Raw genomic sequence first — 14,615 nt, forward strand, 5'->3', positions numbered from 1 at the left:
CTCAGTAATGGAATTGCTGGGTCAAATGGTATTTCTGCCTCTAGGTCTTTGAGGAATCACCACACTGTCTTCCACAGTGGTTAAACTAATTTACACTCCCACAAAGGGTGTAAAAGTGTTCCTTTTTCTCCGCAACCTTGCCAGCATCTGCAGTTGTTTTCTTTTTCACTTTTTAATAATTGCCCTTCTGAGTGGCATGAGATGGTATCTCACTTGGTTTTGATTTGCATTTCTCCAGTGATCAGTGATACTGAGGTTTTCTTTCATATGTTTGTTGGCTGCATGTATGTCTTGAGAAACGTCTGTTCATGTTCTTTGCCCATTTGTTAGTGGAGTTGTTTAAAATAAACTTTTTTAAAAATTTTTTTGTGATGAAGTCTCACCCTGTCACCAGGCTGGAGTGCAGTGGTGTGATCTTGGCTCACTGCAACATCTTACTCCTTGCTTCAAATGATTATCCTGCTTCAGCCTCCTGAGTGGCTGGGATTACAGGCATGTGCCACCATGCCCAGCTAATTTTTGTATTTTTAGTAGAGAAGGGGTTTCACCATGTTGACCAGGATGGTCTCCATCTCCTGACCTCGTGGTCCACCTGCCTTGGTCTCCCTAAGTGCTGGGATTACAGGTGTGAGCCACTGCGCCTGGTGAAAGCAAACCATTCTTAAGGCTTTCTTAGGGTAACATTTTGAGAACATTGGCTCATTCCCAAACATAAGCCTTCTCAAACCAATGATAATCTAGCCCTCACCAGGTTAAGTAGGCTTGCCTGCTAACAGATTCTCATCAGAGCAGAACCAAGGCTAAAGCTTGCGGGGCCAGAAACTGTGAGTAAACACAGGAAGTCAGCAAGGAGAGAGCGGAAAACGTAGTCCATGAAAGGGAGGAGGCAAACCTCAAGGGGAGAAATTTCCCAATGCTTGTATGTCTTACTTCTTTAATCTCATAGAGCCCAACAAATAAGCTATAAGAAAAGCAGAAGGAAGTGTGATCATGATCACCATTGTGCCCATTCCTGGAGTCTGGACCAGCCAGCCAGATTTCCGCAGGAGGTCTCTGACCTGCAGAGGGGAAAGGAAGGTGAGAGGCAGGTGCATTCAGAGCCTGAGCTGGAGCCACCAGGGGCCCAGGACCACCCTGTAATCTCCTGACAGAAGCAGGCTCCTCAATGCCTGAAATGAATGTCAGCAGATCTCATGTGATTCAGAAGTGAGTCACTGACTGAGTGATTGTCAGTATAGATTCTCCACTGGGGCCCAAACCAGCAACTTCTGGAGACATTTTTGGTTGTTACAACTAGGAGAGGGGCATCTCCTACTGGCATCTAGTGGGTAGAGGCCAGAGATGCTGCTAACCATCCTAAATGCACTGGGCAGCCCCATCACAAAGAATTATCTAGCTCCAAATATCAGTAGCATCAAGGTTGAGAAACCATGTGTCAGTGGCAGGAGAAACCGTAGAGGGAATTTCCAAAGTGGTAGGATCAGTACAGGATAGACCCTGAAGTTTAAAGTTCTTCCAGGGAGACTGCTACCCAGCTTGGGAAACACCATGCGATGTCACTAGCTGTGGCCTGATGCCAAGTTACAGGTAACAGGTGCCAGCAGAAGCTCTGACCAGCTAAACCTAAGCAGACAGTCCTTGTGAAACTGAACAGAGTCAAAGATAACGAAGGGAGAAACTGAGGCTAATCAGTTTGACCTCATTCCTTCCTCTCCCCACAATCAGGGGACTTTGTGACTGGACTTCCTACAAATAGCAAAGGAATAAGTAGGCTTAGGTGAGAGAGGAAAGGGGCTAAATTGAGGTGAGCAGTGGAGCAACAGATTAATGGTAGCAGATTTATTTATTTATGTATTTACTTTTGAGACGGGGTTTCGCTCTTGTTGCCCAGGCTGCAGTGCAATGGCACGATCTTGGCTCACCCGCCTCCCGGGTTCAAGCAATTCTCCTGCTTCAGTCTCTTGAGTAGCTGTGATTACTGGCATGCACCACCCTACCTGGCTAATTTTGTATTGTTAGTAGAGACTGGGTTTCTCCATGTTGGTCAGGCTGGTCTCAAACTCCCAACCTCAGGTGATCACCCCGCCTCAGCCTTCCAAAGTGCTGGGATTACAGGTGTGGGCCACTGTGCCCAGCCTAGCAGATTTATTTTTATTTATCTTTTTTTTTTTTTTTTTTTTAAAGACAGAGTCTCACTCTGTCACCCAGGCTGGAGTACAGTGGTACAACCACGGCTCCCTGTACCCTTGAACTCCTGGGCTCTAGTAATCCTCCCACTTCAGCTTCCCCAGTAGTTGGGGAGGCATGAGCCACCACTGTACAGGCATGTGCCACCACACTGGCTAACTTTTAAATTTTTGTAGAGATGGATTGGGGGTGGGGGCGGGAGTGGAGTTCTCACTATGTTGCTCAGGCTGGTCATGAACTTCTGGGCTCAAGCAATTCTCCTGCCTCAGCCTCCCAAAGTGCTGGGATTACAGTTGTGAGCCACCACACGCAATCCAATGGTAGCAGGTTTAAACACAGGTGGATTTGGAAAAAATCTTATGGTAGTTTCAAGATGAGACATCAGGCCTGTTGAAACTAAACAGTGCTTTGTTAAGCTTGTTTTTGGTTGGTCAAGTACAGAAAGGCAAGTATCTCCGCTAAAGGGTATGCAGAGCAGGAATACTAAGCAATCATCAGTTTGACTACTTGAAGACAAAAAGCAGCTGCCCCTTCCACACACTGCCCATTAAAATATATACTTTTAAAATTTCTTTTCATTTTAATAGTTTTGCTGTCTCAGCAGAATCAAATATATGTAATTATTCTGATGGAGGCTTGCATTCTCTGGGACCTAGGCCAGAGAAATCATGGTCAGTAAATTTCCCTGCAACATAGGGCTGGGGAGCAAGCACTAAAGAGGGAATGTTCTGGAAAACTCCTTAGGCAGGGCCAAGTTGAAGATACATTTGAGGTTTTTGGATACAGCACTTTTATGGGATTCATATTGGTAGTCCAAGAGGACTTGAGTCTACTTTGTAAGTATGGATATATTTTTTTTTTGAGACGGAGTTTGCTCTTGTTGCCCAGGCTGGAGTGCAATGGTGCAACTTTGGCTCACTGCAACCTCTGTGTCCTGGGTTCAAGAGATTCTCCTGCGTCAGCCTCCTCAGTAGCTGGGATTACAGATGCACACCACCGTGCCAGGCTAACTTTAGTGTTTTTAATAGAGTCAGGTTTTCACCATATTGGCTGGGATGGTCTCAATCTCCTTACCTAATGATCCACCTGCCTTGTCCTCCCAAAGTTCTCAGATTACAGGCCTGAGCCACTGCGCCTGACCAGAATTTGGTTTTTAATTAGATTGATTCACAGAGAACCAAACCTAAGGAATCACATCATTCATTCATTTGTTCATTTAATAAATATGTAGGTTGAAGCATTTTACCAAGTGATGGCAATAGAAAGAAGCCCCAGGTGTGGTTTGTCAGTTTCGGCGGGACTAAACAGATGAGTAAATAACTGTAATGCAGTGATGGGATCTCAATGGCCAGGAAACCCCTGGTTCTCCTCTCTTCCTGTGCCTTCTCATGTAGTTAGCTACCCTTTCTTTCTTTTTTTTTTTTTTTCTTTTTAACGCAGATTCTGAACCCATTGCAGACTTACTAGAGGAAATTCTTGATGAGGCAGTTTTTAGAGGACAGGATCTCTCTCTGTCTCCCATGCTGGAGTGCAATGGCCCGATCATAGCTCACTGCAGCCTCGACTTCTTGGGCTCAAGGGATCTCCGACCTCAGCCTCACTGAGTAGCTGGGACTACAGACATGTGCCACCATGCCTAGCAAATTAATTAATTTTTTTATTTTGGTAGAGACAGGGGGGTCTTGCCGTGTTGCCCAGGCTGTTCTCAAACTCCTGGCCTGAAGTGATCCTCCTGCCTCAGCCTCCTAATGTGTTTAGATTACAGGCGTGAGCCACTGAGCCCGTCGTAGCTCCCCTTTCTGAGTTGTGCCCACTACACAAAGGTGTCAGGAACGTGAGATGTCTCTGCCTTTCTGGCCTGGACCCCATATTAAGCGCTCTGTTAACGTCAGTCTCTTATCAACAGCACTGTGTTTTGGCTGGAAGAAACTTCTTTAAAACCAGGTAATCAGGAATCAGCATTTTTAAGTTCACCAGGTTACATAACATTGTGTTCATATGCAAAACAAAGTTTGTGAATTAGCACCAATGCTGGCAAGCTCTGGAAGGTTTGTGATCATGAACTTTCATGAGGCCCGAAGGCAAGAAGAGACAGAAGCCGAGGACACCAGCATGGGCGGCGCTTTCCAACCAGGCGCCGCCTGGACTACATTTCCCAGGATGCCCAACTGCCGGGCTCCTGCGGGGTTGGCTAGAACAACGCGGAAGTGATTATGGGTCGCCCAGCAACGGGCGGAGTCCTGGCCCGAAACTAAATGCGCACGCCCCTTCCCTGCGGCGGGCAGGTTGACGAGGCTCCGTTCCATGTCGGATTACTCTCCGGCTCTGCTGTCCAGCCCGGCGGCAGCGCGACCTCTTAGGCGCTTTCACCGCCTTGCTCTCCAGCCCAGCCCCTTTGACGCCGGCAGCCGGGATACTGCGGAAACTGGAGTTTAGCTTCGTGGTCGGCGGAGTGGTCCCCGGAGGGCGCAGTGCGCAGGCGTGAGTGATCGAGACCCAACTCGCGCGGCGCTCGTTTGGAGTCGGAGTGAGTTCCTGGGCTACCCGACCCGGCAGCGTGCGAGCGGGTCAGGTGCCTCCTCCGTCTGTCATGGCAGCGCTGCGCTACGCGGGCCTGGATGACACGGACAGTGAGGACGAGCTGCCCCCGGGTTGGGAGGAGAGAACCACCAAGGACGGCTGGGTTTACTACGCCAAGTAAGGGGGGCCGCAGTGGGGCCGGGGACGCACCTGGGACCCTACACTGCCCTCGGACACCACCTGCGAGGGGAGGACCCGCGCTCCAGCGCAGCGAGTGCGGTGGAGAGTGGAAATGACTGTTAAGGAGCTTAGGGGAAAGGGTCCACGGTCCCCAGGAGGGGCCGGCCCCCTTTGTGGGCCTTGGGTCCAGTGGGGGTCACCTGGCGGCGTCCCGGCGCGCCCTCTGCTGTTCAGGAGGCAGCACTGCGCGGCGCGGCGAGGGCAAAGTGGCCTCATCACCGCCAAAAAATAAAGACGTTTAAAGTGCACGTACTCAGCTTTCTCCTTCAGGCTCTGGGTTGCATGGCTAGGAGTTTTGTTTTGTTTTCTCTAGACAGGTATCGCTGTGTCACCCAGGCTGGAGTGCAGTGGTGCCATCACGGCCCACTGCAGCATCGGTTCAGGCAATCCTCTCATCTCAGCCTCCTGAGTGGCTGGGACTACAGGCGTGCGCTACCCCCATGCCCAACTAATTTTTAAATTTTTTTTTGTAGAGACTAGGGTCCCACCTTCTTGCCCAGGCTGGTCTCGAACTCTTGGGTTCAAGCAATTCGCCTGCCTCAGCCTCCAGAATTGTTGAGATTACAAGAGCGAGCGCGGCACCCAGCCAGGAGTGTTTTTTTAGCAGAAGTCCTACGTAGTTTCGCTATCGTTTCCTGGGAAAGTTTTGGAAACCTCAGCAGAGCCTTCGTCTTTAACTGCGTGACCTTGGGCCATTGAAAGAACGTTTAATTTCAATTTTCTGACCTGTAAAATGGGGTGATATGAGGGGTCAGTTCAGGCACTGTGCAGAAAGCACATAGCATCGTGTCTAGTAGGCACTCTCTGTTCCTTAACTGTCTTTCCTGGTTGCTCTTCAGCTATGACAGTGCCTTTTAATAGCAGCACCTTAGAATCACCTGGGGAATGTCCTAAATACACGTTTTGGGTCTCCATAGAGAACCTATAGTAGCCGACTCTCAACTTTGGGAGAATGTCTATTAAGCTTTTCAGGTAAAGTGGAATATGACTTGGTTTTCAGAAACATGGATGTAAATCTGATTTTCAGCACCTGGGCCCCCCTTCCAGAGGGTTTTTTTTTTTTTTTTTTGAGGCAGAGTCTTGCTCTATCTCCCAAACTGGAGTGCAGTGGTGCCATCTCGGCTCACTGCAACCTCTGCATGCTGAGTTCGAGTGATTCTCGTGTCTCAGCCTCCCACGTAGCTAGGATGACGGGCAGCTGCCACCGCGCCTGGTTAATTTTTGTGTTTTTAGTAGAGATGGGGTTTCACCATGTTGGCCAGGCTGGTCTCAAACTCCTGATCTCAAGTGATCCGCCCACCTTGGCTTCCCAGAGTGTTGGGATTACAGGCGTGAGCCACTGCGCCGGCCCAGAATTTCTGATTTAATTGGGTTGTGCCCTCCCCTCTCCCTTGGTAGTTTGTAAAACTCTTCCCTTCCAGGTCATTCTAATCTGTGCAAGGATGTGAACCACTGCTACCTTTGGTGGCAAGGTAGGAGGAAAACAGTAAAGCTCTGATGAGTTCACTCACTACACACAAGGGCCGTGCTGGGCCTTTTGCTGGCGCTGGTTATACCGAGGCAAGTAAGAGCCATTGTCATCCTTGGCACCCAGTCTTCTAGGGCACAGTGACATGTAGGGGCATCCCCACACAGTGTGTGTCCCAGGAAGCAATGTGTCTGGCATGAGGTGTGTGTGGGTAGTTGGTGGGAATGTTAGGAAGTATAGTGACACAGTCACAGTAACCTTGACTTCCTGGGCTCGAGCGATCCTCCTGCCTCAGCCTCTTGAGTCCCCGGGACCACAGGGGTATGCCACCATGCCCAGCTAATTATTACCTGTTTTGTAGAGATGGGGTCTCACCATGTTGCTGAGGCTGGTTTGAACTAGTGGACTCAAGCCTTCCTCCCAAAGCTGTGGAATCACAGGCATGAGGCTCGGCACCAAGCCCAGAACAGTGTTTTGAGGACAGGTAGAAGTTGGAGGGGGGCAGGAGGGCAGTCCAGGTAGAGGGAACAGTGAGAGGAGAGACCCCCAGCATGGCCTGTACAGGGACCTGTGATTTTTTTTGTTTTTTTTTCTGAGATGAAGTCTGGCTCTGTCGCCAGACTGGCGTGATCTCGACTCACTACAACCTCCGCTTTTAAGCGATTCTTTTGTCTCAGCCTCCCGAGTAGCTGGAACTACAGTCATGCACCACCATGCCCAGCTATTTTTTGTATTTTAATAGAGACGGTTTCACCATGTTGGCCAGAATGGTCTCGATCTCTTGACCTCATGATCTCCCCACCTCAGCCTCCCAAAGTGCTGGGATTACAGGCGTGAGCCGCCGCCCCCAGCTGGACGTGTGATCTTTGTGAGGTCCAGGAATGTGAAGGTTGAGGCAGGGAAGGAAGGACCTAGTTGCTGCAGTACTGTGCCTTGCTGAGAAGCTTGGCCTTTGTTGACAGAGCCAGAGTGGCATTAGGCTTGTGACTGCAGGAAGGATTTCTGGCTCTGGAGAATGAAAGGGACGTTTCCAGCAGCAGCAGAGAACCATTAACCGCTGCAGGGCTCCTGAGCGGGCACTTGCTGGCCCTCTCGCCTGTCCATCTGTGGGGGAAGGGCCCCTTTTCATCTTTCAGAGATAAGCTTATGTGTCACTGCGCAAAAGACCTTCCTGACTGTGGCTGTCCCCTCTACCTTGTACCTGTCACCTGATTTCTCTGCTGCTTCGCGCTTAAGCCTTGGCTCGTCCTCCTCGTTGTTGGCTCTGTCTCCCTCGCCCAGATTGCAAAGTCCATGAGGGTAGCTTGTCCACCTGCGTGTCCCCAGTGCTTACCTCTGGAAGCTGTAAGATGAACCCGCACGGGATGAGTAAATCATCTAGAGAAGGTCAGCCGCGGGCTTCTGTGGGCGGATGGCGCACTGGGCCCAGGGTATAAAGATGCACATGACCTGCTTCCGGCTTCCTGAGCCCACCTCTGCGTCTGGCTCTGTGGCGTGTCTCTTCCTTTGTCACTCAGACCCAGAGGCGCTTCTGCTTCCCTGCAGGCTTGTCCTGGAGCCTGGCGCTAGGGCCATGGGGCTCCCTTGCTCCCGCGCGCCCTGCGTGCCCCCTTGCCTGCCGTCATGCTGCGTGGCCTTTCTCCCATTTGCTTTCTTCATGAGTGGTCCATGACCAGGGGACTCGGCACGTTCATGGTCTCCAAAAGCCCTTCCTCCAGCCGCCCGACCAGTGTCTTATTATAATTTAAAACTCTGGGATACACGTGCAGGATGTGCAGCTTTGTTACATAGGGTAAACGTGTGCCATGGTGGCTTGCTGCGCCTCTCAACCCATCACCGTGGTATCAGCCCCGCATACATTAGCTCTGTATTATACCACCTGAGGTGCCAGGGCTTGGCTGGCTCCCAGCTGGAGGGCTCATCTCTCTGGTCCTTCTGGCCATCCCTGCTGGCCCTCAGTTCTCAGGGTGTCAGGGCTGAAAAGCTGAAGTTCTTTGGGTGTCAGGATGCCCCTGATCCATCCGAACCCCACATTCCCTTGATCTCTCCTCACCTGTGAGCGTCCTGGCCCTTCTTTTATTTTCTTTGTAAACGTTTGCTCTGGCTCCAACCCCTTTTCATTTCTGATTCTGGAAGTGACGCTTGTTTTTCTCTTGGGGTTTGGGAAACTTTGCGGGGGTGCTTTCTAGGGGGCCACTCTTTGAGTCATTTCTTTTTCCATATGATCTCCCCTGCTGTAGCAGGGCCACGCCCAGGGATAGAGGCTGGAGCTCCCACTGACACCTCGGGGTCTGGTGGAAGCCCTGTCTTGAGTGGGTGCTGTGGACGTCTCCTGCTTGCCCCCTTGCTCATGGCACACTTGTAGGCCTCAAAGGCACACATGTCTTAGGGCTCCAGAGCCCACCAGGCTGGGCTCCCAGGGACAGGGTCAGGGGAGACGGGGGCCCTGAGAGAGCTGGTGGACCTTTCTTGTATCCCTCTCCCCTAAGAGTCTCTGCAGCCACTTCATGGGAGATGGGGACTGAGGGATGAGGTCTCAGTGTCCAAGCTGTCCCTTGTCTGCCCTCCCCTGTCCCCCTTTTCTTAGGAAGCTCAGGCCTTTTGGCATTCAGAGTCCTCAGTGGCTTCAGCGTCCACGGGGCTGGCCGTCCTCACCGTCAGCTCTGGTTCTCTCTGCTAACTTACACTGTGCTCAGAACACACACACACACACACACACACATGCACACGCACCCCTATAGACTGGGCATGGTGGGAGGCCAAGGTGGGAGGATCGCTTGAGTCCAGGAGTTCGAGGCTGCAGTGAGCTATGATTGAACCACTGTACTCTAGCCTGAGTCACCTAACAAGACCCTGTCAAAAAAAAAAAAAAAGAAAGAAAACACCCCATACGTAAGTGTGGTATTCACGTAATATGGTGTCCATTTAATTTTGAATCCTTTGGTTTAAGTTTAGATTACTAATTATCGTTTTAAATGACAAACTTATTGAAAGAATAAAACATAAAAGATGCCTTCTATTTAAAGGAGAATAGGAGAACACTTAGCGGACATGTCTTCTAATTTTCTTTTCATAAAAAAGTCATTTAAGTTATAATTAAAAAACACCTTTTAATTAATTTTTATATTTATTTAAAATAAGTCTTCTATTGAAATCCACTGTGCTTGGTTCTTCTCATGTTAACTCCCTCGGTCCTCTGTAACCCCAAGAAGTAGGTACTGTTACTGTCCCCACCTTAACTGATGAGGAAACTGAGGCACAGGGGATAAAATGACTTATTCAAGGGCAGGGTGGCTGGCACATGGGAGACCCAGCAAACTTGGGCAGTGGGGCTCCAGAATCCTCACGACCAGATCACTCTCCTCGCTTCAGCTGGTTTCGGGTTCTTCCCCAGGGATGGTTGTGTTCTGCAGGGGATAGTTGGTAATGTCTGGAGACGCTTTCTGTGGCCACAACTGTGGGACTGGGGAATTGGCATCTAGTGGGCACAGGCCAGTGATGCCTACAACAGCCCCACAACAAAGAGTGATTCATGCCAGGCGCAGTGACTCACGCCTATAATGCTGGGAGGCCGAGGCAGGTGGATCACTTGAGGTCAGGAGTTCGAGACCTGCCTGGCCAACATGGTAAAACTTTGTCTCTTGTAAAAATACGAAAATTAGCCGGGCGTGGTGGCAGGCACCTGTAATCCCAGCTACTCAGGAGGCAGGAGAATAGCTTGAACCCTGGAGGCAGAGGTTGCAGTGAGCTGAGATTGCACCACTGCACTCCAGCCTGGGTGACAGAGCGAGACTCCATGTCAGAACAAAAAGAAACTTTGGTCTAGGCATGCTCTGTAAAAGTCAAGAACATAGGTTGACAGACTTTGTTTTGGTTTTTAAATGTCTTTCTGAATAGATAGAAAATATTCTGAGTGAGTTTTATAGCTCCTTTGGAAAGTGTTCATTCTGTATATACATTTGTGCACCTGCTGTGGGCCAGACATGAGGCTGGGTGTGTCAGGGCCCAGCTTCACCTACTAAGGGCCAGGAGGCTCTTTCTGCGCCAGCATGCCTTGCCATCAGGGCTCAGCTTCCACTGTTAAGGGTCATTTCATGGATTTCTTTTTTTTTTTTGAGGCAGAGTCTTGCTCTGTCACCCAGGCTGGAGTGCAGTGGTGTGGGCTCACTGTAACCTGAACCTCCTAGGTTCAGGATATTCTCATGCCTCAGCCACTCAAGTAGCTGGGATTACAGGCATGTGCCACTGCGTCTGTCTAATTTGTGTATTTTTAGTAGAGATGGGATTTTGCCATGTTGGCCAGAATGGTCTTGAATCCCTGGACTCAAGTGATCTGCCCGTCTCAGCCTCCCAGAGTGCTGGGATTACAGGTGTGAGCCACTGTGCCTGGCCCCTTCCTGGATTCTTGAGGGCAGAGATTTTTGGAGCCAGGCTTCAAGCTTATTTGATGTGTACCTATGAGATGAAGACTACTTTTTTTTTTGAGACGAAGTCTTGCTGTTGCCCCCTAGGCTAGAGTGCAATGGCACGATCTTTGCTCGCTGCAACCTCTGCCTCCGACGTTCAAGTGGTTCTCCTGCCTCAGCCCCCGAGTAGCTGGGATTACAGGTGCCTGCCGCCACACCTGGCTAATTTTTGTATTTTTAGTAGAGACAGGGTTTCACAATTTTGGCCAGGCTGGTCTCGAACTCCTGACCTCAGGTGATCCGCCCTCCTCGGCCTCTTAAAGTACTCGGATTACAGGCATGAGCCACCGTACCTGGCCGAGATGAAGACTACTTTTAATGTCAGGCAAGGAAAATGCAACTCCCTCTCTTAACTTTCTTGAAGGAGCATGAGACACAGCCCTGCAAGGGGCAGGAAGGTTTCTTGTTATTGCCAACTTGGTTTATCTGATTGCTGTTCCCTTCCATTGTGAGGAGAAGCGGGAGGTGATACACTAATATTCCCGCTGTGCCAGCGGAGAGTGGGTTACCCTTACCAGAGAGAGCTGCAAGTGATACTGGATCGTGGTTGACGTACAAAGTAGGAGTTTGTCTTTGCTGCTGATATCTAAGCTGGTACAAGGATTTAATCGTTCTCCAGGCAGTGTCACAGGTGTCATGTGTCTCGCCTTTTCAGCAGCTCTGTGAGATGGCAGTAGTGCTGAAGAGACTGGCTGGGCACAGCTAGCATGGGACGTTCTGGTCTTCTGCGTCCTGAGCGAGGCATTCATTCCTGCACCATGACAGAGACCCAGCTGCCAAGACTTTGTCAAAACAGATCAGAATCCAGCAATTCATGAAAAGACCCTGCTTGCAGGTTGTCAAATTTTTTAGAAAATTCATGCTCTCTGCATTTCTTTTTTTTAGACAGAGTCTCGCTCTGTCGCCCAGGCTGGAGTGCAGTGGCACGATCTCGGCTCACCGCAGCCTCCGCCTCCTGGGTTCAAGCAATTCTCCTGCCTCAGCATCCCGAGTAGCTGGGATTACAAGCATGCGCCACCACGCCCAGCTGATTTTTATATTTTTTAGTAGAGATGGGGTTTTACCATGTTGGTCAGGATGGTCTTGATCTCTTGACCTCATGATCTGCCTGCTTTGGCCTCCCAAAGTGCTAGGATTACAGACATGAGCCACTGCGCCTGGTCTATTTATTTTCTTTAAAATAATTGATAGGGAAAGAATGTTCACATCTTATCATCTAGATGTTACCTATTAAGTAATATAACTTTCTGTTTTTGCATGAGTAGGTCAACTTTTAGGAAACCCAGCCTACCCTTCGAGTGCCTCTGGAGCACCGGGCTATTTCCCTGATGAAATAATTGTATGTTTTCCAGGATACCTTGTTACCTGGTGACAGGTGTTTCTAGTTATTGGCCTACTATTTTAATTACAACTTTGGGTGGTGGTCTGAGGTGAAATGTTAAGTTTGACACAATCATCAGGCTAGTTTGTGTAACTGATTTGTTCAAAATAATAGCTTACATTTCCCAGAGCTTTTTGTATGCCAGGCGCTATGTGAAACACTGGATATACAATATTCTTGTAGCAGACCCCAAAATCAGTGCTAGGATCATTTCCATTTTGCAGAAGAGGGAATGGAGATGAGGGAGTTGGGTCACTTGACCACAGGTGCACAGCACACAGCTAGGTGACCTATGGGTCTGACTTACTGCATTTCTTAAGTACCTTTTGAGACCAATTAGGAACCAGTGCTTAATGCAACACTTCGAAGTTACATTTGCAGAAGGAATTAACATTGGTTCTGTTATAAAAACACATGAATTCGTGTGTTCACTGCGGCACTATTTACAATAGCAAAGACCTGGAACCAACCCAAATGCCCGTCCATGATAGACTGGACAAGGAAAATGTGGCACATATGCACCATGGAATACTATGCAGCTGTAAAAATCGATGAGTTCGTGTCCTTTTTAGGGACATGGATGAATCTGGAACCCATCATTCTCAGCAAACTAACACAAGAACAGAAAATCAAACACCGCATGTTCTCACTTATAGGCGGGTGTTGAACAGTGAGAACACATGGACACAGGGAGGGGAGCATCACACCCTGGGGTCTGTTGGTGGGGAATAGGGGAGGGATAGCAGGGGGTAGGGCGGTTGGGGAGGGATAACTTGGGGAAAAATGCCAGATATAGGTGACGGGGGGTGAAGGCAGCAAACCACATTGCCATGTGTGTACGTATGCAACAATCCTGCATGTTCTGCACATGTACCCCAGAACCTAAAGCACAATAAAAAAAAAAAATATATATATATATATATATATAACAAAAAAAGAACATTTTAGCTGGGCAAGGTAGCACATGCTTCTAGTCCCAGCCACTCAAGATGGTGATGTAGGAGGATCATTTGAGTCGAGGAGTTCCATTCCAGCCTGGACAACATGGTAAGACCCTGATTCTTTAAAAAGAAATACAAATAAATAAGTAAACATTTAAGAGATTATATACATTAAGTATTAGCATTTTATCACTACATCCTAGAATAAAACTAAAACAAATACAAAGCAGAATGCCCCTAGATATTTTGAGTGATTCAGCCAGCTTCCTAAAGACCCCGTAGCTGGGATCACAGTCCTCTTTCTCCTCTTTCCCGCACTTCCTCCTTACACCTGACTTCTAAAGGCAGGCTGTTGGAAGTTTCTACAGGACTGCTGCTGCTTCCAACCTGCGGAATTTGACCTGATGCAAACAGTGACATTTGTATTCTGCACAGTCCTTCTCTGAATGTCTGTTTTTACTACTTTTGACAGAGAGTATTATCTGGGAGAGAAAAAATTTAATACAATTGATTACTTTCTAGAAGAGTTAATTTTTACTTATTACTGTGATTTTTTGTTCTTAACAGTCACACCGAGGAGAAGACTCAGTGGGAACATCCAAAAACTGGAAAAAGAAAACGAGTGGCAGGAGGTTTGTATGTTGCTGTCAGAGGATATTGGATTAAAGCATTAAGTAGATGGGGAAAATGTCACAGGCAGAGAGGTGACAGGTTATTGTGTCTCTTTGGGAGGGCTCTCTGGTAGAGAACCAGACTCTTACCCTGAGGAGCTTACCTGATTTGGCAGAAGACGATGATGAGATCGTAGCATAGACTGAGGATGATTTCTTACTGGTGTTAAAGTATCAAAATGGCCAGACACGGTGGCTTATGCCTGTAATCCCGCTGCATTGGGAGGCTGAGGCGGGCAGATCGCTTGAGGTCAGGAGTTCGAGACCAGCCTGGCCAACATGTTGAAACCTCATCTCTTCTGAGAATATGAAAATTAGCCAGGCCTGGGGGTGCGTGCCTATAATTCCAGCTACTTTGGAGGCTGAGGCACGAGAAGTGCTTGAACCCAGGAGGTGGACGTTACAGTGAGCCAAGATCACGCCGCTGCACTCCAGCCTGGGTGACAGCGAGATGCAGTCTCAAAAATAGCAACAACAACAACGAAAAACACAAAGTATCAAAATAACTGAGGCCTTTGATTCACGGTTTATGATATTTTCCTATAGTTGCGGTTGCTTATACAGTACTCTTGGCTATACCTTGGAAGTAAATATATAAATATTTTGGGAATTTCGTAAAGATTATCATGACTTCTAGGTGATTCTGAGCAAGGGTGCGATGCACAGAATAGAAGTATAAGAAGTGGCCAGGCATGGTGGCTTGTGCCTGTGATCCCAGCACTTTGGGCAGCAGAGGTGGGA

At 48.8% G+C, this 14,615-nt stretch overlaps 1 protein-coding gene across 1 annotated transcript in view; it reads left to right on the top strand.

The window, feature by feature from the left end:
* Positions 1-4,477: 4,477 nt before the first annotated feature.
* The window catches only part of WWOX (WW domain containing oxidoreductase), a 1,123,669-nt gene continuing 1,113,531 nt past the window's right edge, over positions 4,478-14,615 (top strand). The window contains exons 1-2 of the mRNA XM_064383331.1: positions 4,478-4,884; positions 13,771-13,835. Of these exons, the coding sequence (XP_064239401.1) occupies positions 4,778-4,884; positions 13,771-13,835 (172 nt within the window). The 5' untranslated portion in view covers positions 4,478-4,777. The remainder of the gene's footprint in view (positions 4,885-13,770; positions 13,836-14,615) is intronic.

The sequence above is a fragment of the Aotus nancymaae genome, unplaced genomic scaffold (genome assembly GCF_030222135.1).
Source record: "Aotus nancymaae isolate 86718 unplaced genomic scaffold, 86718_ANA_hifiasm-v0.15.2.pri h1tg000030l, whole genome shotgun sequence".
Lineage (NCBI taxonomy): Eukaryota > Metazoa > Chordata > Mammalia > Primates > Aotidae > Aotus > Aotus nancymaae.